The 24919-nt window shown below is 39.0% G+C and overlaps 1 protein-coding gene across 1 annotated transcript in view; it reads left to right on the plus strand.

Moving 5' to 3' along the window:
• The window catches only part of LOC106090369 (uncharacterized), a 105058-nt gene extending 93711 nt beyond the window's left edge, over positions 1 to 11347 (plus strand). The window contains exons 3-4 of the mRNA XM_059367020.1: positions 2538 to 3282; positions 10683 to 11347. Of these exons, the coding sequence (XP_059223003.1) occupies positions 2538 to 2721 (184 nt within the window). The 3' untranslated portion in view covers positions 2722 to 3282; positions 10683 to 11347. The remainder of the gene's footprint in view (positions 1 to 2537; positions 3283 to 10682) is intronic.
• The last annotated feature ends 13572 nt before the right edge of the window (positions 11348 to 24919 follow it).

Raw genomic sequence — 24919 nt, forward strand, 5'->3', positions numbered from 1 at the left:
CTTATTTACGTAGCCATTCAACCAGAAATGAGCCTCATCGCTGAACAAAATTTGTCGATAAAAAAGCGGATTTTCTGCCAACTTTTCTAGGGCCCATTCACTGAAAATTCGACGTTGTGGCAGATCGTTCGGCTTCAGTTCTTGCACGAGCTGTATTTTATACGGTTTTACACCAAGATCTTTGCGTAAAATCTTCCATGTGGTCGAATAACACAAACCCAATTGCTGCGAACGGCGACGAATCGACATTTCACGGTCTTCAGCAACACTCTCAGAAACAGACGCAATATTCTCTTCTGTACGCACTGTACGCATTCGTGTGGTTGGTTTAATGTCCAATAAAGTAAACTGAGTGCGAAACTTGGTCACAATCGCATTAATTGTTTGCTCACTTGGTCGATTATGTAGACCATAAATCGGACGTAAAGCGCGAAACACATTTCGAACCGAACACTGATTTTGGTAATAAAATTCAATGATTTGCAAGCGTTGCTCGTTAGTAAGTCTATTCATGATGAAATGTCAAAGCATACTGAGCATCTTTCTCTTTGACACCATGTCTGAAATCCCACGTGATCTGTCAAATACTAATGCATGAAAATCCTAACCTCAAAAAAATCACCCTTCACCTATCTCCTGATATTGTGTAATGAGCCTATAAAAGGAGCTTTTTTCATTCTATTTCGATGAAATTTGGCGCAGCGAGTTCCGGTACCCCTCTAAACCTTTTTGTTGAATATCGTCCAGATCGGACCATATTTGGATATAGCTGCCATATAGACCGATCTCCCAAAATAGAGTAATGAGCTCATAAAACGAGCATCTTTCATAAGATTTTGATGAAATTTTAAACAGTGAGTTTTGGTAGACTTCAATATGTGGTTGTTGAATATCGTTCAGATCGAAACATATTTGAATATAGCTGCCATATAAACCGATCTCCCGATATAGGGTATTGAGACCATAAAAGATCCATTTATTACCCGAATTCGATGAAATTTGACACAGTGTGTTCTTTTAGACCCCTACCCATTTCTGTCAAATGTGGTACAGACCGGACCATATTTGAATACAGCTGCCTATAAAAGAAGCATTTCTCATTTTATTTCGATGAAATTTGGCACAGCGAGTTCCGGTACCCCTCTAAATCTTTTTGTTGAATATCGTCCAGATCGGACTATATTTGAATATAGCTGACATATATACCTTCAAATATATAGTATTGAGCCCCTAAAACGAGCATTTTTAATTCGATTTTGATGAAACTAAGAAGTTAAGTATTTTAAGGTATCCTTTGGCTGAAATTTTGCTTCAAATGTTTTTTTTTATAATTTTCACTAGACATGATATGTACGGTCCAAATCAGTAGATAACCTGATATAGTTCGCATATAAACTGATGTCCAGGTTTGAATTCTTGAGCTCCTGAAAGCCGCCATTGAAGTCCGATTGAGCTAAAATCTTGCACAAAGTTTTATGTTACGACTTCCAACAATCGTATCATGTATGGCCCGAATCGTTTTATAACATGATATAGCTCACACACAAACCGATCTCGCGATTTGACTTCTTGAACCCCCAGAAGCCTCAGTTGTTGTCTGATTGAACAGAAATTTTGCACGAGATGTTTTGTTAATACTTACAACAACCGTGTCAAATATGGTTTAAATCGGTATTTAACCTGAGATAGCTCCCATACAAGCCGATCTCCCGATTTGACATCTTGAGCCGATTTGGCAGAAATTTTCCACATAGCGTTTTGTTATAATTTTCAAAATCCATGCTAAGTATTGTTCAAATCAGTCTATAACCTGGTATAATTCCCAACCAACCGATCCCCCAATTAGCCGTCTTCGATCCCTAGAAGCTTACAATTTTTGCCTGATTTGTAGAAATTTGGCATGTAGATATTTTAAGCAGAAACCCAAGGTTCAGCCCGACCAAACTTAGCACTTTTTTACTTGTTCAGTAATTACTTTGGTATCTATAATTTGAAAAAAGCTACCAAAAATTGATTCCAGTCTACCAACCTACCAAGAGAATAAAAACCTACCAATTTTGGTACGAACTACCAAAAATGGCAACACTGCTCATGATATGTGAGAAGTTCGCCTCCTTTTACTTAATGGAATGTGCATGGGCAAATTTGCATTTGCAACAACTGTGCCAAGTTCAAGCGGTCAATAACCTGATATAGCCCCATATAAATCGATCTCCCGCTTTTACTTCTTGAGCTCCTGGAAGCCGCAATTGTTATCCGATTTGGTCTAAGCCGGCCATTAACCTGATATAGCTTCCATATAAACTGATTTCCCGATTTGTCTTCTAGTGCCCCTAGAAACTTAAATTTGTTCCTGATTTTGGTACGTAAAATACCCTATATCTTCAACTGAGTTCATTTGATGAATTATTTTGCATAATCCATAGGGATTGACTCCCATGATTTGCCCTGATCATATGATTACATGTTATAATCCAATTTTAAATTAATAATGATTGTAATTTGATCCACCTTTTTCTGTTTTAATTTTTTTACAGCGGCAGCCGTAGGGGTAGTATCGTTCAAGGTCCCCCCTTGACAGACCATAGGGGTAGCATACATAATCTACAGCTTGATGTTATGGATGGCATTGTACACGCCCGTAAATCGCGTTCTGGCAGCGGTGTTTGGCAGGCTCCCATACTAAAAGAAACCGAAAGCAATGTTCCCGTACAGACATAAATTAATCGCTTCATCCCTCCCAGTTAATCCTCCCATCCATCCATCCCTCAGTGTCTCTTTCTCACTTACTGCGAAGAAGCCTTCTTCATATTTTCACCCAACAACAACAACAACAACAGCGAGTGTAATGAAAAGAAAATGGCACTCAAGGCAAAGAATATTATTTACAGTTATTAAATTATAAGAACAAGAGAACAAAAAAAAACACAAGAGAAGACGACTACATTTTAGGTTTTAATTTTTATTGCATTATCGTTGAAATGTTCCAATACATGTGTGCCAAATTAACAAAGTCGAAAGTCGAGGGTGGCTCGCTCACGTTGCCCGCCCTCTCACGAAATGGATGAATGCGACAGCCATCAAATAACGAATATTGAAACTAAAGCCCATGGCATTAAGGGAGAAACCCTAATGTAATAGATGTTAATTTAGTTTAAAGGAAACGGAAATTGACCATGTTTCCTACATCTGCCTTCGGTTTATTATCTCTCCTCTGTGTGTCTCAGTGTGTGTTTGACTTTGACAAAAGCCATTTTCGACATTTTTTACAGAACGGAAGCGGTAAGTAAATTTTATTTACTTTTCTCCTTTTTTTCCCAAACTTTTTCTTGTGACTTTCACAAAGGGTGTTTTTTTTGGTTTAACCATCCTAATGCATTATGTGGGAATTCTTGGTAAATATGATATGCAACCAACATCCTTTGATGTTCTTGCGCTAATGCGTTTGGGGTTTATCTATTTTTATACAGCACCATTAAGCAGAGTACAAAGTTAGTTAAATGCATTGGTTGTTATAGCAATACATAAAATGAAATAACAATTTAAAAGGTTAACATATCTCTGGTATAGAAAGTTTATGGACAATTTCGGGGAAAATAAAAATTCATAGTCCTCTCCATAAATTCGTTAAATTGTTTGAAATAGCTTAAAGTAGAACAATTCTTGACCATTTGGATTTTTCAAGCCGATAAAACTCTGTCTGTCCGTTCCTCAGGCGAAATCTCAATATTGGTTGCCCAAAAAGTAATTGCGGATTATTTAAAAGAAAGTAAATGCATTTTTAATGAAACTTAGAATGAACTTTAATCAAATCTACTTTTTTACACTTTTTTTCTAAAGCAAGCTAAAAGTAACAGCTGATAACTGACAGAAGAAAGAATGCAATTACAGAGTCACAAGCTGTGAAAATATTTGTCAACGCCGACTATATGAAAAATCCGCAATTACTTTTTGGGCAACCCAATAGTTTTCGAACAATATTCCACTTAAAATTTGGCACGAATACTTTATACATAGGTGATTGAGGATAATACTTCATAGAAATGTAACTTTTAAAGAAATTTGGTAAAAATTTTAAATTTGGAAAATATTTCATGAAATTTTATCGTCTTTTACTTTTTATACCCACCACCAAAGAATGGGGTCATATTCATTTTGACACTCCATTTGCAACACTTCGAAATTTCCATTTCCGAACCTATATCTTCTTAAATATAAGAATCAATGTGTGTCAATCAATTGGCAGAACCGATTTTCATGAAATTTTCACTGCATAATGACCCTGTGGTGAAAATAGGGTACTACATTTTTTGATATCTGAAGGGGGAGCGGACCCTCCCCCTTACCCGAATTTTCAGAAACGTCAGATCTCAGAGATGGGTGGTGCGATTTAAGCGAAATTTTGTGTGCTCTCTTATAGTAACCTACAAACAAAAATTTGGTATCCAAATTTCGGATGGGGTACCTAGGGGGGGAGCGCCCCACCCCCAAAACCTACCAAATATATATATATATACACCAATCACGACAATATGGGACTCAAATGAAAGGTATTTTAGATCACAAAACGTATCTGATAACCAACTGTCGGACCAAGTGTTTGGGGGACCACTCCAAACCCAAAAACACCCCTAAATCGGACATATTTACCGACCATGGCAATATGGGACTCAAATGAAAGGTATTTGCGAATAAAATACGAAGCTGATATCCAAATGTGGAACAAAGTTTCTGGGAGTGCTTCCCTTCCCCAAAACACCCCCAAATACCTACAATGACAATATGGGACTCAAATAAAAGGTATTAGAGTGTATAATACGAATCTGATATCCAAATGTGGAACCAAGTGTTTGGGAGGTGGGGGGCCACCCTAACCTACATACCCCCAAACTGGACATATTTGTGAATTATGGCAAAAAGGAGCTCAAATCTGATATCGGTTTTATGGCTAAGTGTTTCAGGGAAGCCTCACCTCATAAACTCCCCCTAAACCACCCATATATACCGACCATAGCATTATGTAACTCAAATGTGGTTTTTACAAGAAGGATATGAATCTGATATGCACTTTTGGGACAAAGGGTTTGGCCACTTCAATCCACCACAAAAACCATGACAATGAAGTAGATCTAACATCCAAACTTTGATGGGCGGACCCTCCCCATACCCTTTTTTCTAAAATGCCAGGTCTCGGAGATAAGTGAGGCAATTTAAACGAAATTTAGTTTGTTTATAATAATCCAAAAAAAGAAATTTGGTATTCTTATTTAGGAGCGGATATCTAAGGGGGCCGCGCCACCTCCAAGACCCGCCAAATGGAAGTATAAAACAAAAAGAGCACGAATCTGATATATAGGCGTCCACCTCACCTCCAAAAATACTCCCATACCGGAGGTAGGTAAACCTCAGCAATATAAGGCTTAAATGAAGGGTGTTTGGGAATAGAGCACGAAAATAATATCCACATTGGGGCGAAATATCTGAAAGGCCGTATCAGTACCCCAAAACAAGACATATTCCCTGACCATGCCAGTATAGAGCTCAGATAAATGAAGATAGTGAAAGAAGGCGCAGCGGAGCGGGCCCTGTCCAGCTAGTGGTATATATATTCTTGATCGTCGTAAAAATCTAAGACGATCTAGCCATGTCCGTCCGTCTGTCTGTTGAAATCACGCTACAGTCTTTAAAAATAAAGATATTGAGCTGAAACTTTGCACAGATTTGTTTTGTCCATAGGCAGGTTAAGTTCGAAGACGAACTATATCGGAATATATCCTGATATAGCCCCCATATAGACCAATATGTCGATTAAGGTCTTAGGCCCATAAAAGCCACATTTATTGTTAGATTTTGCTGAAATTTAAAACAGTGAGATGTGTTATTCCACTCGACTTCCCTCTTCAGATTGGACCAGATCGATTCAGAATTGGAAACAGCTGCCATATTGACCTACCGATCACTGCCATATTGACCGACCGATCTCTCGATTTAAGGTCTTGAGCCCATGAAAGGCGCATTTACTGTCCGATTTAGCCATAACTTGGGACGGTGAGTCGTGTTAGGCCCTTCGACATTCATCTTCAATTTGGTTCAGATCGGTCCAGATTTGGATATAGCTGCCATATAGACCGATCTCTCGATTAAATGTTTTGTTTCCATAAAAGGCGCATTTATTGTCCGATGTCGCCAAAATTTGGGACTGTGAGATATGTTAGGCCCCCAACATCTTTCTGCAATATGGCACAGATCGATCCTGATTTTTATATAGCTGCCATATCTCGATTGAAGGTCTTGGGCCCATATAAGGTGCATTTTTTGTATGATTTCGCTGAAATTTGTGGTAGGCCCTTCGACATATTTTTTTTTCAATTTGGCCTAGATCGGTACAGATTTGGAAATAGCTGCCATATATACCGATCTCTCGACTTAAGGTCATGGGCTCATAAGAGGCGCATTTTTTGTCCGATTTCGCTGAAGTTTAGGACAGTGAGTTTTATTAGACCCTTCGATATCCTTTTTGAAGATGGCCCAGATCGGTCCAGAGCTGGTTATAGCTGCCATATAGACCGATATTTCGATTAAAGTCTTGGCCCCATAAAAGGCGCATTTATTACCCGATATCGTAGAAATTTTACACAGTGTCTTTTGTTAGGCTTTACGTTATCCGTGTCCTATATGGTTCAGATTGGTCCAAATCAGAATATATTTGGCATACCTGCTATGGTTGCATAAATAATGCATTTTTCACAGGATTATGACGAAAGGTGTTTCACATAAATACCCAACATGGCCGAACTTTGGATACCGCACTAAATTCAGCTGTATCGAACTTTGGATACCCACCACCATGGTTAAATTTATAACCCTATTTTATTACAACCCTTCTATACCATTGTATAGCAGTGGATTACGAGCGTCGTCTTCGTCGCCTTTGGTTTCCTCGTCGTGACCCGTACGGCAGTATACGCAACAGCAGCATCTCAGCCCCAATATTGCCGGGCGAATGCCGGCAATGGAATTGTCGAGGTCTCCGAGGCAAGTTCGACGAAATCGTAGATTTTATGAGTCGGAAGAACATATTGGTTGCAGTGACCCAGGAGACGAAACTGACCAACACCTGCAGCCTGCACAGTTATCACGGACAAAATTTACTACATAAAGATAGCTTAAGCAGTGGAGGAAGGGGATTGGCCATCGTGATACACCATTCTGAACGGTATAGGTCCATTTCGCCTGCGCCAGGCGCTAGTGGACACATTCGTACATAGAATGTTTGAGGATAGCAGTCAAGTCCGGTACCGCCGTGATAGAGCTATATAACTTGTCTATACCGCGGATAAGTAGTTGTGTCCCAGATAATGCTCAAGCCTAGGAGCCTGCCATAAGTGGCCTACTGTTTGGCCATAACCGCCTGCTTCTAGGTGACTTTCATGCGCATCAAACTTCATGGCATTCTCCCCAAGGTAGCGACCTGCGGGGCAAAGCCTTGGCAGAGCAGATTGAAGGCTCTAAGTTCTGGATAAGGAGGAGGTGCAGCAGGATGAGTGTCGCGTCCTGGCACACCGTCTCTTTTTTTGGGATCAGACCACCTCCCCATAATACTCACTATAGAGCCACCAACTGACTTCATAACTTCTGAGCGCCGGACGTTTATCAATCAGAAGAAGGCCGATTGGGTCAGCTTCAGAGAGTACACCAATCGCCGATTCAGTGAGCTGACAAATTGAAAATTTGCCCAAAAACATTCCATTAAGGAACAGGGGCAAACTTCTCAAATATATGAATGAGTTCTGTCCGATTCAAGTTTAAGCTTAATGATAAGATCCCTCCTTTATATATCTTAGTCCAAACGGCGTGTTGTAGTGCTACACCTTTTCGTGGAGAAGTTTTAAAAAACTTCAATGAGCTGACACCCCCTCAAATATGCTGGTTGCGGATAGGAAATTTTGAGATGTTATTAATGCAGCAGCTGCTCGCCTTATACCAGTCAGTCGAATATGGCCGCACTTGCCATATTCGACCCTATTCCCCGGCACAGACAGCGGTACTCGCTGATGAGCGTGACGGGATTCATTGAACGGACCCCTTTATACCAGCCAGTCGAATATCGCAAGTGCGGCCCTATTCCCCGGCACAGACAGCGGTACTCGCTGATGAGCGTGACGGGATTCATTGAACGGATCCCCACTAAAAAAAATTGTCTTAATTTTAAAGATTCTTGATTCAATGGAATCTAAATAAAATAAGGTTTTGTAAAAAAAAATTGGAAAATCGTACCAGAAGTGGCAGAAATTGTACGTTTAGTGCCGCAATTGGTACTATTTGGTACTTTCTTTGTAAATTGAACTGAAGCCCAGAATTTTGGAATTTAGGTACGCTATTGCAACCTTAATTGGGTGACTGTAAGAGTGTTTGGAATTTTGTACTTAGGTACTAGAAAAAGTACCAAAAAGGTACGAAATTGGTAATTTTGTCCAGGTGGATGGAAAGAGATAGAATTTTTAAATTTGACTTAAAAGACATCTGGCGCCAAAGAATGAGGGTGAAAAGAAAGAATGGAAAAATAATACTGGTAACGGGAAAAAACGTACGTTTAGTACCGCAATCGGTACCATTTGGTACTTTTTTTGCATATGAAGCTAGAGGTGTGAAATTTGACACGTAGGTACAACTAGGAAATATATGATGAGTGACTAAATGATCTATTCAAAATTTGAACACTTTGGTACCAAAACAGATGGAGCTAGAGGTCTGAAATCCGGCATGCAGGTATAACTGGGGAAAATAAGATGGGTGATAATTATTTTTCACAATTCGTAATTTTTGTACCAAAATTGGTTTCATTTTGTACTTTCTGTTCAGATGGAGCTTGAGGTCTGAAATATGGCATGTAGGTACAACAAAAAAATATATGATGGGCGACTAAATGATTTTTTCACAATTCGAACATTTTGGTACCAAAATTGGTACCATTTTGTACTTTCTGTTCAGATGGAGCTTGAGGTCTGAAATTTGGCATGTAGGTACAACAAAGAAATATATGATGGGCGACTAAATGATTTTTTCACAATTCGAACATTTTGGTACCAAAGTTGGTGTTATTTGGCACTTTCTTTATAGAGGTGTGAACTAGAGGTGTGAAATTTGGCATGCAGGTACAACTAGGAATATGATGGGTGACTATAATTTTTTACATTTCGTACATTTTGGTACCAAAACTGGTACCTTTTTATACGTTCTGTTCAGATGGAGCTTGAGGTCTGAAATTTGGCATGTAGGTACAACAAAGAAATATATGATGGGCGACTAAATGATTTTTTCACATTCGAACATTTTGGTACCAAAGTTGGTGTTATTTGGCACTTTCTTTATAGAGGTGTGAACTAGAGGTGTGAAATTTGGCATGCAGGTACAACTAGGAATATGATGGGTGACTATAATTTTTTACATTTCGTACATTTTAGTACCAAAACTTGTACCTTTTTATACGTTCTGTTCAGATGGAGCTTGAGGTCTGAAATTTGGCATGTAGGTACAACAAAGAAATATATGATGGGCGACTAAATGATTTTTTCACAATTCGAACATTTTGGTACCAAAATTGGTACTATTTGGTTCTTTCTTTATAGTTGGTACTAGCGGTCTGAAATTTGGCATGCAGGTTGGTCAAGCAACTAGGAAAATATAATGGGTGACTATTATTTTTTTTACAATATGTACATTTTGGTACCAAAATTGGTACCATTTTGTACATTCTGCTCAGATGGAGCGTGAGAACTGAAATTTGGCATGCAGGTACAACTAGGAAAAATATGATGGGTGCCTATTATTTTTTACAATTCGTACATTTTGGTACAAAAATTAGTACCATTATGTACTTTCTGCTCAGATGGAGCTTGAGATCTGAAATTTGGCATGCAGGTACAAGTAAGAAATATATAATGGATGGCTAAATGGTCTATTTACCATTCGCAAATTTTGGTACCAAAATTGGTACTTTCTTTATAAATGGAGCTAGAAGTCTGAAATATGGCACGTAGGTACAACTAACAAATATATGATGGGTGGCTAAATGATATATTTACCATTCGCACATTTTGGTACCAAAATTGATTCTATCTTTACACGTGAAGCTAGAGGTCTGAAATTTGGCGTGCAGATACAACTAGGAAAAATATAATGTGTGACTAAATAATCTTTTCAAAACTCGTACATTTTGGTACCATTTGGTACTTTCTTTACAGATAAAACTTGAGATGTGAAATTTAGTATGTAGGCAAAACTTATAAATATATGATGGGTGATTTATCGCATTTCGTACATTTTAGTACTAAAAAGTGCAAAATAGTTCGAAATAGCTTATCTACGCCAACAGCGAACTGGGACTGCTAAAATTAAACAATTTGACAAACATTATCGCAGTCAAATACGTCATGTGGAAGAAAGATACAAGTGCACCTTGACTATAAATTTTGGGTGATGATTAGACTTAGGTACTAAAATGTACATTTAGGTACTAAAATGTACATTTAGGTACTAAAATGTACATTTAGGTACTAAAACGTACATTTAGGTACATAATGCCATGGGCAGGTTTAAGACCGAGTCATCTTGTCAAGCTAACCTAACATAAACTAAGCTACATGTTTTATTGTTAATTGAATTTTTTCTTTCTCTTTCAGCTCTCACAACCATTTATGGATAATAACAGATATACAGTTTTTCAATTTATCTTTGTTGTAGTTTTTTAATCATTGTTTGTATATTTTTTTTCTTAAGGAATTGATAAGTAATTTATTTGGAGAGTAAGCATTTGAAAATGTAATGACATTAGAAATACATTTAAGAAACTTAAAATAGAAATAGAGAGAAAACAAAAATCTAAAAGCATTACATGTTTAGACACACTACATGAATGTTGAAATAGAATTAGAAAGAACATTGAATGCATAAAAGTATAACATCTAAGTGTAAGTTAAAACAAAAATCCTAAACAAATTTTATTAGTATTCAAGTCAGACAAAAAGATGAAAAAGAAACAGAAACTAAAAACTAAAAAAGGTATTACTATTTACAAAATAAAGGTAACATTTAAAAACAAAGATAAATTAAGAGCAATATTTTAAAGAAAAAAGAAACATAGAAACTAAACACTAATACGATTACGAGTACAACCTGTAACAATTAAAAAACTACATGTTTGAGCTATAAGATACATTTATAAAGAAACCAAAAACAAGAGTGCTGGAATATTTGCACACCCAAAACAAAAAAGAAAAACACAATAGCATAACAAAGCCATGTAAAATATTTTCAAATCTCATAAAAATTTAAAATTTAAAAAGAAGATATGAATGTTTAAATTATGCAGTTGCAATTGTGGGCATTACATTGTTATGGACCGGGAAATATTAAAAAGGTATCAAGGCCTAATTTTCTGTTGAAATAATAGTTAATGAATCGTTAACTCTTAAAATAACGTTAATAGTTCTCTGTTGTTGGGGTCCACCATAGAGCCGTGGTTAGCATATCGGCCTATGACGCTGAATGTCGGGTTTAGAATACTGGCGAGAACGTCAGACAAATATTTTCAGCGGTGGCTATCCCCTCCTGATGCTGGCGAGATTTTTTATATGCCATGTAGAGATGTCACTTAGGGGCACCCCTTTCGGACTCGGCTATAAAAAGAAGGTCCCTTATCATTGAGCTTAAACTGGAGGAGATTTGACGATACTTTCGTCAAATCATGTATATTTCGTCAAATCAAGTATCTTTCGATATTTTCCAAGGCTGTGATTGCTTCTTCCGATGACCGACCTATAAAATCGATGTCGTCGGCTTAGGCGAGTAAAATAAATTCTCTTATGAATAGTGTGCCATGCCTATTCATACCTGATTCTCGCACAATCTTCTTCAACAGGATGTCGATAAGATGTCTTCCTGTCTGAAACCTCGTTTTGTATTGAATGGTTCGAAAATATCCTTTCCTATTCTTGCAGAAATACCAAACTCACACATGGCTTGAAATATCTCTGAACGTTTATATATGTAGCAGTTACCAGATTTCCTTCTTTGTATCTGCGGGAGAATGTGGCTGTACCAAAGTCATCGGTTTGATGTTTAATTCCTTGACTTGCATGACATGTGGTTTTAGCAGGACGGCGCCACATGACTTATTGAAAGGAGAGTTCGGTGAACAGGTGAAGGGTTCACGTTCGGGACCAGTAAATTGGACTTTAGACTATTTTTGTGCGGTTATCTTAAAGCTCATTTCTATACAGACAAGCCCACTTCTATTGACACATTGAAGCATTTATTCGTGAGATACCGGCCGAAATGTTGGAAAGAGTATGCCAAAATTGGACTAAGTGGATGGATCATTTGAGGCGCACGATCACGATCAGCATTGCATGAAATAATCTTCAAAGATTGAATTATATGGACGGTAATATCGATACAAATAAAGATTTCATCCATTTTTCTGAATTTTATGTTTTTCTTGTTTCAAAAACTTTCATATAGCTCTTAAAAAATCACTCTTGCTGAAATATTGCGGATCAATTTAAGTCAAGCGGATGAAAATAGCGGCGATTGAAGCAAAACTTTTCGGCAACGTTGACATCGGCTCAGCTTCGATCACTGGCCCGGAGCATTGGTTATCCTCTTTTCATTAGCGAGATCAAGAAGCACGAACAGGGATGGATTCTAACTAAATACAAAATTTCCCATGAACATTCCATTAAGGAACAGGGGATACTTCTCTGAAATAAATAAGTGCTGCTGATTAAGGTTTAAGCTTAACCATAAGGGGTCTCCTTTTTTATGCCAAGTCCGAACGGAGTGACGCATTGCGATACCAATTGGCGGAGAAGTTTTAACATGGCAAAATATCTAACAAATGTATTTAGCATTTGTAAGGGGATAACCACCGCTGAAGTTGATGTTCTCGCTGGCATTCGAACCCAAGCGTTCGGCGACATAGGCGAACAAGATAACGTCTGCGTCGCGGCGGCCTCTAGAGTTAGATTCACTATTCAGTATATAGATCGGCGCTCATCAGCGAACCGAAGCGGACGCCTCGTTCCCCACCGCCCATGAGAGCCTGGAACCCAGTACCCCTTCCGCTTCTAACTAGTCTCAATCTTACATGACCAGTCAGCGCCGCCTAACATTCGACCAGAGCTGGAAAAATATCAATGGCCCTATCGACATTTTATTTTTTCTCTGCATATCGATAGATGTATTTTTCTTATCGACGCTATCGGCAAAGTACAATTTTTTGCAAAATTGAACTAAAAAAACGTTCCTACACTGAAGGAATCCTTTAAGATACATTGTGCCTATAGAGGGCGCAATTTTCATCCGATAGGATTGCATTAATATTGCTTCTATATAAATCGATCTCCTGATCTCATTTTTGTTTGAAATATAGGTGACGAGAAACTAACGATAGTATCGATACTATCGATATTTATTATTCAAAATATCGAAAATATAAAATAATGCTATTGTCGATAGTTTGCCAGCCTGTACTGAAAATCGAACACTTCATAAGCGTGATCAAGAGGCACAGGGGTGGATTCACTATTCAGTAGGTAGATCGAAAGGCGCTCATGAGCAGACCAATCTTGGTAAGCACATCGGGCGCCTCGTTCCCTGTTACCCATTATTGTCTGGAACCCCTTTCTCTTCTTCTAACCATTCTCAAACTTACAGGGTCCGTCAGCGCCGCCTGTCATTTCACTAGAACTGGAAAAATATCGATGTTGTTGATTTGTATCTTATGTCTGAATATCGATTGATATTTTTCCTATCGATACTATCAGCAAAGTTAAATTTTTTCCAAAATTTAACAAAAATAAACGATCCGAGACTGAATATATCCTATAAGATCAATTGCGCCTCTAGGGAGCTTAATTTTTTTTTTATTGATGTAGGATTGTAATTGGTACAAATCGGTTCAGTTTGGATATATCCCCCATATAAACTGATCCTCCGATATGATTTCTTCGGCCCCTAGGAACCTCAATTTTCATCCAATTTGGCTGAATATTGGAACAAAGACTTGTGTTATGACTTCCAACATCCATGCCAAGTGCGATCCTAGTCGGTCTACAAACTGACATAGCACCCTTATAAACCGATCCCCGAATTTGAATTCTTCAGTCCCTAGAAACCAAAATTTTCATCCGATTTGGCTGAAATTTGGAACAAGGACTTGTGTTATGATTTCCAACATCCATGCTAAGTATAATTCGAATCGGTTTATAAACTGGCATAGCCCCTATATAAACCTTTCCCCAGATTTGACTTCTTGAGCCCCAAGAAGCCTCAATTTTCATTCAATTAAGCTGTATTTTGGAGCAAAGACTGGTGTTATGACTTCCAACATCCATGCCAAGTACGATCCTAGTCTGATGCTATAAACGTATATAGGCTGGGTTCATTCGGCCTGTGCATTGATATTGCTTCTATAGAAATCGATCTCCTGATTTTTCATCGATACTATCGTCCTTATATGACGCCCATTAAGTCTCTTCTCCCGTTGAGTCCATCCCATTTAGATGCATCCGTGTATATTAGGGTGGGTTAATTTGAGTGGATCAAAGAAAAAAAAAACACCATACGGTTATCACAATTTTCGGCCAACATTTTTTTCACTATAGCGTAAGCATGCTGATACTACGTCTCTGGTATCTTTAAAACGAGGCCATCGCCTTGGGCTGGGAGTGGCTTGGTTTTTCCGCTTCCCAGAGTAGCCTCTCAACAACCTGTCGGCACATAGCCTAGCGAAACGAACGAAATTAACTAACCGCCCCATTTTCATGTCTTCAACCATGGATAATAGCCTGGAGAGATGTCGCACAGTGGGATAGAAGCGAAAAAAACTAGTAAAAATATGACGTGTGAGAACGGGTAGCGATATCTTTTTGTAATTTGAAATGGTTAGAGCAGAACTGTTAACGAGCTCGTGTGCAAAATGCCCTATGTTGTCCGGGCGCCTTTGACCCCAAAGTTGGTCACCTCGGTATTTCGAAAAGTTTTTGGGGCTGCCAAATCTTCTTTTCTCAAACCACTGATACATTCTTCTACTCCCATAACATTTCCATAGCCACAACTGCAATTTGCAATTTGGAATGGTCAGAGCAGAGCTGTTAACGAGCTCGTGTGCAATATGCCCTATGTTGTCCGGGCGACTTTGACCCCAAAGTTGGTCACCTCGGTATTTCGAAAAGTTTTTGGGGCTGCCAAATCTACTTTTCCCAAACCACTGATACATTCTTCTACTCCCATAACATTTCCATACCCACAACTGCAATTTGCTTAAGAATTTAGTTTTAAGTTTTCAAAAAAAAAAAAAAACGAAAATGAATTAAAACATGTTTTTTAATTAATGTCAAATGTAGAAATATCGCACAAAACCAAATATTTAAAAATAAAAAAAAATAATAGTATTAAGTATCTACCAAACCGCAAACCCAACCAAAGAAAATCAAATCCCCAAGTGACAGCAATCATTCATTGTAAATGTAATTAAATTAATGGAAACAAAACCAACCGATTTAAAAATCAAAAACAACTACATTAACTAAACCACCAAATGTAACTGGATACAAAAAATATCAACCAAAGATTACCCCATAGTTCTGTAAGAACAATTTTTGAAAATAATGAAAGTTAGGTAAAGATGAGGATGACATGTTAATTAAATCATGAAACATTCAATACAGGGTGTTTGGCATTCGTAAATGCCATGGCACAGGAACCAAAAACCACCACAACAACAACAACAAAAACCCCCCAAAACAACTAGACCCCAAGAACCTCTGGATTATATACATACATACATATAGAAATATGGAGAAAAAAAAATAATCATAAAATAAAAATCAACCAAACAAACACATACCTATATTGTATAGAAAATAATTGTACAAAATGACCATAACGATGAAGAAAATGAACACCAACATATAATACGTACTTGCTCATAAACAAGTGTGTATGCGTATGTACGCACATACATGCATACATACATAAGTGAATGTACTATACCACCCCATACTACTACAAGACACCATGCAACAACAACTACATTGATGATTATGATGCCCCCAGGAATAATTAGCAAAAATACACACACACACACACACACTCACTCACTCACTGACTCAAAAAAAAAAAGAGGAAAACAAAACAACAACAACATTTTCCAATTAAATGTTTAGCAAAGCCTTAAGAAAACAAGTAAAAACAAAATTATTCTTACTTCAGCCACGTAGAACGAAAAAAAAAACAAAAAATAATATAAAATAAAATTATGCATGCATACCTAATATTTTTACTTTTACACTGAAGTGATTACTTATTTATAACGTCCAGGCACAAGGATCGCATCCAATGAAACATCTTTGGCTGGACATTACTTGGATATGCATATGCACGCACTCATGCGTATTTTATGTGCCCAAGGATAAAACTGGTTGAAAAATTTATACACGCTGTGCCAATAAAGCACAGAGACTCGGCAATAAATTTATAATGTCGAGTAAGTAAGTAAGTTGACACAGTGGGGGAATTTTAAAAAAATAAAATAAAAAAAAAATTAAAAAATCCACTTAAACGGCCGTATTCACAAAACTTAACGCAGACTTGATACAGGTTTATTTGACACATTTCCTTTATAGGCCTATCGAATTAACCCATTTTACACTGAAAAATATGTTGCGAAATCATGCGCCAACGTTGCCACTATCACACACGGACGTTGTTGGAAGTATTGTCAACAAGCGTGGATGATTTTGTGAACACGCGTTGATGATTCATGCACTGACCGTTGTGAACAACATCCCCTTCGAAATGTGCATGCATACCAACCTTAAGATTAAATGACTCTTTAAAACCTTGAATGTGTATAGCCGGCCGGGGTGCAATGTGGTGAGGCGTTTCACTAACACACAATGGGATTGATGGAATACAGATCCGATACTCATCGGCACACAAAATCTTTAGATAGAGGTTGTCAGATTGTGAACGTCTGTGGACGTTTTGTTCAACATAACTGTTGTTGGTTTATAAATATTTATTGTTGACCTAATAACATCTGTGTGTAGATTTACTTTTATTAACGAATGTGGCCACTTTGTCAACGCCGTGCTCGATTTTTTCTATGGGTGTAAGGCCTCCTAAAGTATTGTGAATAGGACCGAAAAAATTTATATACAGTCTGTCAAATGAATTTACGTTCACATGGTTTATCCAACAAAAAACAATTAAAGATTCCCATATTGTAAAAAATCTTAATATGACTCTTTCTATGGGTTGCCCAAAAAGTAATTGCGGATTTTTCATATAGTCGCGTTGACAAATTTTTTCACAGCTTGTGACTCTGTAATTGCATTCTTTCTTCTGTCAGTTATCAGCTGTTACTTTCAGCTTGCTTTAGAAAAAAAGTGTAAAAAAGTATATTTGATTAAAGTTCATTCTAAGTTTTATTAAAAATGCATTTACTTTCTTTTAAAAAATCCGCAATTACTTTTTGGGCAACCAAATACATTGCTTTCCACAAAACGTATAACTAAAGTTCAGATACCACTTTTTTGCTTAGGACCATTGCAAACGTTTTATTTGCAAATTCAAATCATACGAGGGTTGTCTTTTATATTTTGGGATAGGACCACCCTTGTGTTGCAATCTGCCAACTGACGGCTCTATCGTTAAGCTTGACATTTTTGAGGTTAAACGTACTCAGAACGTTTTGACATACGAGCGTTATTTGTGTTGTTTACAGCAACTTCAAAGATTCACCTCGCCCAAAAATTGGAATTAGATTAGGTTGAAAAGAGGGTGCAGATATTAATCCGCCCCATGTCACTATTGACATACATCTAAGCCAATAATCGGCTTGTTGTGCACTCTAAAAAAGAAAATTTTTAAGTTACGAATTCCGTGCTACTTACAAAATCCATAATTGATTAATATGGGATTTGAATGAAAGGTTTTCGAGAGAAGATTACGAATATGGTATAAAAATTACGTCAAAGCAGTGGGGTGTTGCCCCACCTCCAACAACCCCCAAATGGGCATATAAGCCAACCATTAGGGGAAAGGTATTTGAGAATAGATTACGAATATGACATTAAAATTTGTGTTCTAGTACCTAGATGGCGCTTTACTTCCAAAAAACACCACAAAGAGGTAAATTGACTCATCTTTACTTTAATTGGCTAGAATAGAACATTTGTCCCATTAGCCGAACGTTGAAAAGCGTTCCAAGCTCCTTGGCCTTCTGCGCTTATTCTAAAATCTGTAACACCAAGTTTCAAGGTGTCTCCCACCATTTGATATTTCTTTGGACGTCTCGATTTGCATGTACCATCGTGTTTGCCTTCAATAGACTTCTTTTCTGGAGCTCTTTCATCCATTCTTCATCCTAGCCAACGCAGCCGTTGCATTTTGATACGTGTAACTATGCTATCGTCGTCATTCAGCTCAAACAGCTCGTGTTTCATACGACGCCTATATTCTCCATTAACAAAAATGGGTCCATTTTTTTTTCAATACCACTTCCCTAAGTTGGTTCATGTCTGGTATTGTGTGCCCACCTAAGTGTCGGTATCTGTTAGCCGCGAAAGCCGGACAATGACAAAGGAAATGCCCCAACGTCTCATCATCTTCCCCACATGCCCTACACATACTATCACCTGCCGCACCGATTTTATATAAGTGAACACGTAGTCCTATGTGTCTCGTTATGATACCAATAGCAAAACCGACCTCCTTCTTACTTCCTTTCAGTAATAGCCTCGTTTTCTCACGATCGGGATCCCCCCTTAGGATTTGCGCCGTCCTACCGGCTGTTCCAAAATGTTGCATACGCATTCGTCGTCCACTACCTTAACTCGGACTGCGTCGACTCGAAAGGCTTCGGGTTAACCAAGTTTATTGACGGCAGTCCCTTGGCCTTCACCGCCAAATCGTCTACCCTTTCATTCCCCCTTGATCCGTTATGGCCCGGCACCCAAACGATGTGGATTTTGCCATCCTCAGGGAAGGCGTTAATCTCCTTCTTACACTGCAAGACTGTTCGTGACCTTACCGTCCTGGTTGATATTGCCCTTATGGCAATTTTACTGTTCATAACGATGTTCACACTCAACGTCCTCGCGTTAGCCCCACACCACTTCACGCATTCCCTGATCGCCCGGATCTACGCCTGTACTGTATTATGGTCAGACAGTCTAAAACATATCTCAGTCCCTGGGTTCTCAATGTAGACCCCCAGGCCCATTCTGTGCTCTAGCTTTGATCTATCCGATCTTCCAGATGGCAATACTAGGGTTCCGTCAATCCAAGACTGTGACGATGGCAGCAGTGCCTCGCACTCTACTTTAAGGTTCATCTAAGGTATCCGATCGGAAGCCTCTTCCCTTCCTTTCAGGTTTCCTTTCGTCGCCTCGATTATACCGCGATGGTATGAGCTGCTCATCCTCAATCCATTTTCCCATCGCCTTATAGCCGCAGTGGCTGCCTCACACTTCATCTATATGTCAATGGGTCGGATATCCAGAATGGACTCCAGTGCACTAGTGGGAGCGGTCCTTATCGCTCCGCCTATGCCAAGACAACATGTTCTCTGAAGTTGTTGTGTGGTCCTAACGTTGCAATTTTTCTCCATAGCAGTCGGTCTGTCGAAAGCACGTTAGCTTTCACGCAAGCATACCGAACTTGGGTCTTGACTTCTTGAGCTTCTAGAGGGTGCAATTTTCGTCCGCGTTCTGATCCTGGCCTTAATTGTATAAATAATCAAATTTCTCTCATTTTGCCCCCCAATGTGTCAACCAAATCCCAGTGGCATGAAATACTGCAAGCATGTGAAGCGTAAAATTAAAACGGAAGTCCCTTAAGTTACTCCTCATTTTCATTCCTTTGCCCTTATACATAATAAATTAATTTTTTTCAAATTAGTATTAAATTGTAAATTAAAATATTATTAAAAAAAAAAACAAAAAAGATTACTAAATACAAAAAAAAAAACAAGAGAAAGCAGAGACACGCTAACACGTGTTCTTTTCGAGCAAATTAAACAAAAATAATGAGATGTACACGTACCTTTTTTCCCAATGCGAAAATAATTGAAATTCCAAATGCAAATGTGGAGTACATTTGAATTGGATTTGAGATAGATTTGGATTAGACAAAAAAGAAACAAACAAACCAACAAAAAAAAACACAGAAACGCCAGCAGGCATTAAAGCGATTATAACAACTATTTCAAAGGCAATTAATAAATGTTAAAATAGAATTAACACAACAAAACCAAAAGAAAAAACCAAACGAAAGTACTTTGATTCAAGTGTTTAATATTAACTCATTAAAAAATTATCAATTTAGTTCCAAAGTATTTTTAATGGCGTTACACTCTAAAATTAAATACTAAGTAAAATAATGAATATAAAATAATAAATAAAATAAACCTAAATAAAACAAAAAAAACAAACACTCAAACTTGATTGAATTGCATAAATATTGGCAAACGGTAAGTGTTGATGTTAGTTCAACAGCTCATATCTTTATGACCCTTAGTTGACCCATTCTTATTGCCTAAATTTAGGAGCCATGGACGACCCGAAACAAAGTTTCTGCGATGGACCATATCAACTACCATTTATTGTACAATCCCATGGCAGCCGGTTGTACGCTCCGGATTGATCCGATGGGCTGCCGCCTCAGTGTATAACACACACACAACCACCATAGATGACTTATTACGGATGCTGGCTGAGGAGGGATTTGAACCAGTCTGCTACGATGTTATAAAACTTTTAAGGGGCAAGGATCCGAACCAGCTATGCAGAAGTGCCGAAAGGGTCATGCATATGGCATATGACTGGGCTAGACCCAGAGGTCTTAATGTTAACCCAGAGAAGATTGAAATATGCCTGTTCACGAGGAAGACGAAAGTGGGCCAATTTAACGCACCACGTTTCCTCAATAAGACAATTTCGATAACTGACAAGGTCATATACTTAGGTATGAGTGTGAGGAAGTGTCACATTCAGGAGCATACTGAGAAGGCTTACAGATGTTGGGTACTATGTAGATGGAACGTAGGGTCGAAATGGGGCCTGAATCCGAGAATAGTCCGTTGGCTCTACAGGAGCGTTATTAGACCAATACTTACTTATGCCTCAATAGTTTGGTGGACTGCGATGGAGAAAAACTGCAACATAAGGACCATACAGCAGGTTCAGAAAACATGTTGTCTTGCCATAGGCGGAGCGATGAGGACCACGCCCACTGGGGCACTGGAGACTATTCTAAATATGTGATCCATTGACATACAGATTAAGTGTGAGGCAGCCACTGCGGCTATGGAACTTAAGGCGATGGAAGAATGGATTGAGGATGGGAGCAGCTCACACCATCGCGGTATAATCGAGGCGACGGTAGCAAACCTGAAAGGAATGGAAGAGGTTTGCGATCGGATACCTGAGGTGAACCTGAGATCAAGTGCGAGGCACTGCTGCCAGCGGCACAGTCTTGGATTGACGGAACCCTAGTATTGTCATCTGGATGATAACATTATCATTGATCAAAGCTAAATGACAGAGTGGGCCTCCATTCGGGCGATCACGGTTAGGCGCCAACTCGAGGACGTCGAGTCTGAACATCTTTACCGACAGTAAAATTGACATAAGGGCAATAACAACCAGGACGGTAAGGTCACGAACGGTCTTACAGTGTAAGAAGGAGATTAACGTCTTCTCTGGGGATGACAAAATCCGCATTGTTTGGGTGCCGGGAAAATGAAAGGGCAGACGACTTGGTGGTGAAGGCCAGAGGACTGCCGTCAATAAACTTGGTTAACCCGAAGCCTTTCAGGTCGACGCAGTCTGAGTAAAGGGATCGGGCGACGAATGCGCATGCAACATTGTGGCACAGCGAATAGGTCGGTAGGATCCTATTTGATTGACCTAACCCGCAGCGGAATAACGGACTGAGTGGCCCAGAGAGCATGCAATTTTGAGCATGCAATTTCAGAGTGATATTAAATAACCACGCCCAAGTTCTTTGCATGAGGAAAGATTTCCAATCGCCAATAGCGTCGTTAATGAATATACCGACATCACATGAGAAACGAGACAGCCTGTTTCTGATAACAACACACTTGGACTTTACAGGGTTTATACACAGGTTTATACACTGTACATTGCCAGCGTACATATGTACCTCACAATAAGACAATTGACTAGCCAAGTTGTTACTGTACAATGAAAAGAGAAGAGGACCCAGAATCGATCCCTGAGGAACACCTTTTAAAACAAGCAGAGGCGACGATACAGATGACTTATAACTGACGTACGACAAAATAGGACGAACGAACGTAGAAGAAAAATTGTAAAGATGTCTCATTTTATCACATAACAGGGAATGATCCACAGTGTCAAATGCCTTAGAATGGTCAAGAAGAACAAGGAAATTTATCTTGTCATTCTCCAAATTGACCCTGATCCTCTCAGTGACCTCTGCCAAGGCAGTTACGCAGCTGTGGTTAGGCCGAAACCCAGACTGTCTCACATATAACAAAGAGTTCTCGTTGACAAAAGACGACATTTGCAAATACAACAATTTCTCAAAGACCTTTGGCAAGTAACAAAGAATCGCAATTGGTCTATATTCCTTGGAATTTTAGGCAGTGGGATCACTTGGGCATGTTTTCACGCTAATGGAAAGTAACTCGTGGTCAAAATCCTATTGAAAACATAGGTTACATGAGGAATAATAAGGGGGAGCAGGAGTCTTACAAATCTAGGATCAATGCCATCAGATCCGACAGCGTTAGACTTTACAGTCGCGACACACTCAAGGATATCGGCGGGACCAAAACAGCTGAAGCCAAAACCAGAGTCGTCATCGAACGAGGGGGAGATATTGAAGCCTTAGAAATTGGGATCAACTGGGATCTGTGGGACATTAACAAAGGCTTGATTAAGCTCATTGATGTCCAAGTTTGATGAACATCTATAAGTATTTTTCCCAATTCCTATGTCTATTGCAGAAGTAAAGCGTCTGTAATAGTAGTCTTCCTTGGCTTTCTTAGTCAACGTGGACTCTTGCTGAGTGAAAGACATTATGTAACTCAGGCGTCCTGACAGCGTTAGACTTTACAGTCGGGACACACTCAAGGACAACGGCGGGACCAATACCACTGAAGCCAAAACCAGAGTCGTCATAGAGAGAGGGGGAGATATTGAAACCATAGAAATTGGGATCAACTGGAATCTGTGGGTCATTAACAAAGGCATCATTAAGCCCATTGATGTGCAAGTTTGATGTACATCTATTGGTATCTTTCCCAATTCCTATGTCTCGAATAACCTTCCAAGTTCTCTTGGAGCCTATTGCAGAAGTAAAGTTCTTGGCTATCTTAATTAACTTATTGACGTGGTCTCTTGCTGAGCGAAAGGCATCATGTGACTTAGGCGTCCTGAAACGTCTCCACCTGCGATGCGACATATTCCTCTCGTGAATAGCCGAACGGATATCTTGACTTCTTGAGCCTCTATAAGGCCCAATTTTATACAACGGCTTCTCCCATGACCTTCAGCATACGTGTCAAATATGGTCTGAATCGGTCTATAGCCTGATACACCCCCATATAAACCGATCTCCCTATTTTACTTTTTGAGCCCATAAAAGGCGCAATTCTTATTCGCATCGGCTGAAATTTTACACAATGACTTCTACTATGCAAATTTTGCCCATTAACATTCCACTAAGGAACAGGGGCAAACTTCTCACCTATCAATGAGTGTAGTCCGATTCAAGTTTAAGCTCAATGATAAGGGGCCTCCTTTTTGTAGCCGAGTCCGAACGGCGTGCCGCAGAGCGACACTTCTTTGGAGAGAAGTTTGGACAGGGGCAAATTTCTCACATATCAATGAGTGTAGTCCGATTCAAGTTTAAGCTCAATGATAAGGGGTCTCCTTTTCGTAGCCGAGTCCGAACGGCGTGCCGCAGAGCGACACATCTTTGGAGAGAAGTTTTACATGGCATAGTACCTCACAAATGTTGCCCAAAACACCCCCCAAACAGGTCTTATTTACTGACCATGTCAATATGGGGCTTAATCAGAATGTATTTGGGTGTAGAATACGAATCTGATATCCAAATGTGGGATCAAGTGTTTGGGGGGCCGCCCATCCCCAAAAACATCCCCCAAAGAGGACAATTTACGACCATATCAATGTGGGGAAAAAGTGGCAATGGGGCCACCCCACCTCCATAACACCACCCAAATAGGAAGTATGCAAATACCCTCCAAACCGACAGTTGGGCGACTATGGAAATATGGGGCTCAAATGCAAGGTATTTGGGAGTAGACCACGAATCTGATGTCAACATTCGGGACCAACTGTCTGGTGGGTGGAGGTGGAGGGTATATAAGATTCGGCCCGACCGAACTTAGCACGATTTTACTTGTTGTGACTAAAATGCATTTTTGATTTTGACTTTGAAACCACAGTTTTAAACTCATATTCTACTCACAGTGTGGATCACCTAAATGAGTACATCATATGTGTAAAGAAAATTTCTTTGCCTGAAAAATCCACACACAAGCGCACGAGCGCATGCAAAGGTCGGCCATGCTCGCGCCATATGGTGACACCAAACGCACAGGAAGGGGGTCTTTTTTTCACAGTTTTAATGGAACAAAACAAATATACACAGGAAAAACAAAACTATTTTTAACTTGAGTATTTCTTGAAAATGTTCATTGCTTGTGGAAGCATTAGCACAACAAGCAACCATCAGTTGGAATTCTTCTTTGGAACACAAAGAATAGCCCATCTTTGTTCTGTTTGTAATTTGAAAAAATTTTCCGCGTTTGCTACAACTTTTGAGAATTAAAAAA

Source organism: Stomoxys calcitrans, chromosome 4 (genome assembly GCF_963082655.1).
Source record: "Stomoxys calcitrans chromosome 4, idStoCalc2.1, whole genome shotgun sequence".
Classification (NCBI taxonomy): domain Eukaryota; kingdom Metazoa; phylum Arthropoda; class Insecta; order Diptera; family Muscidae; genus Stomoxys; species Stomoxys calcitrans.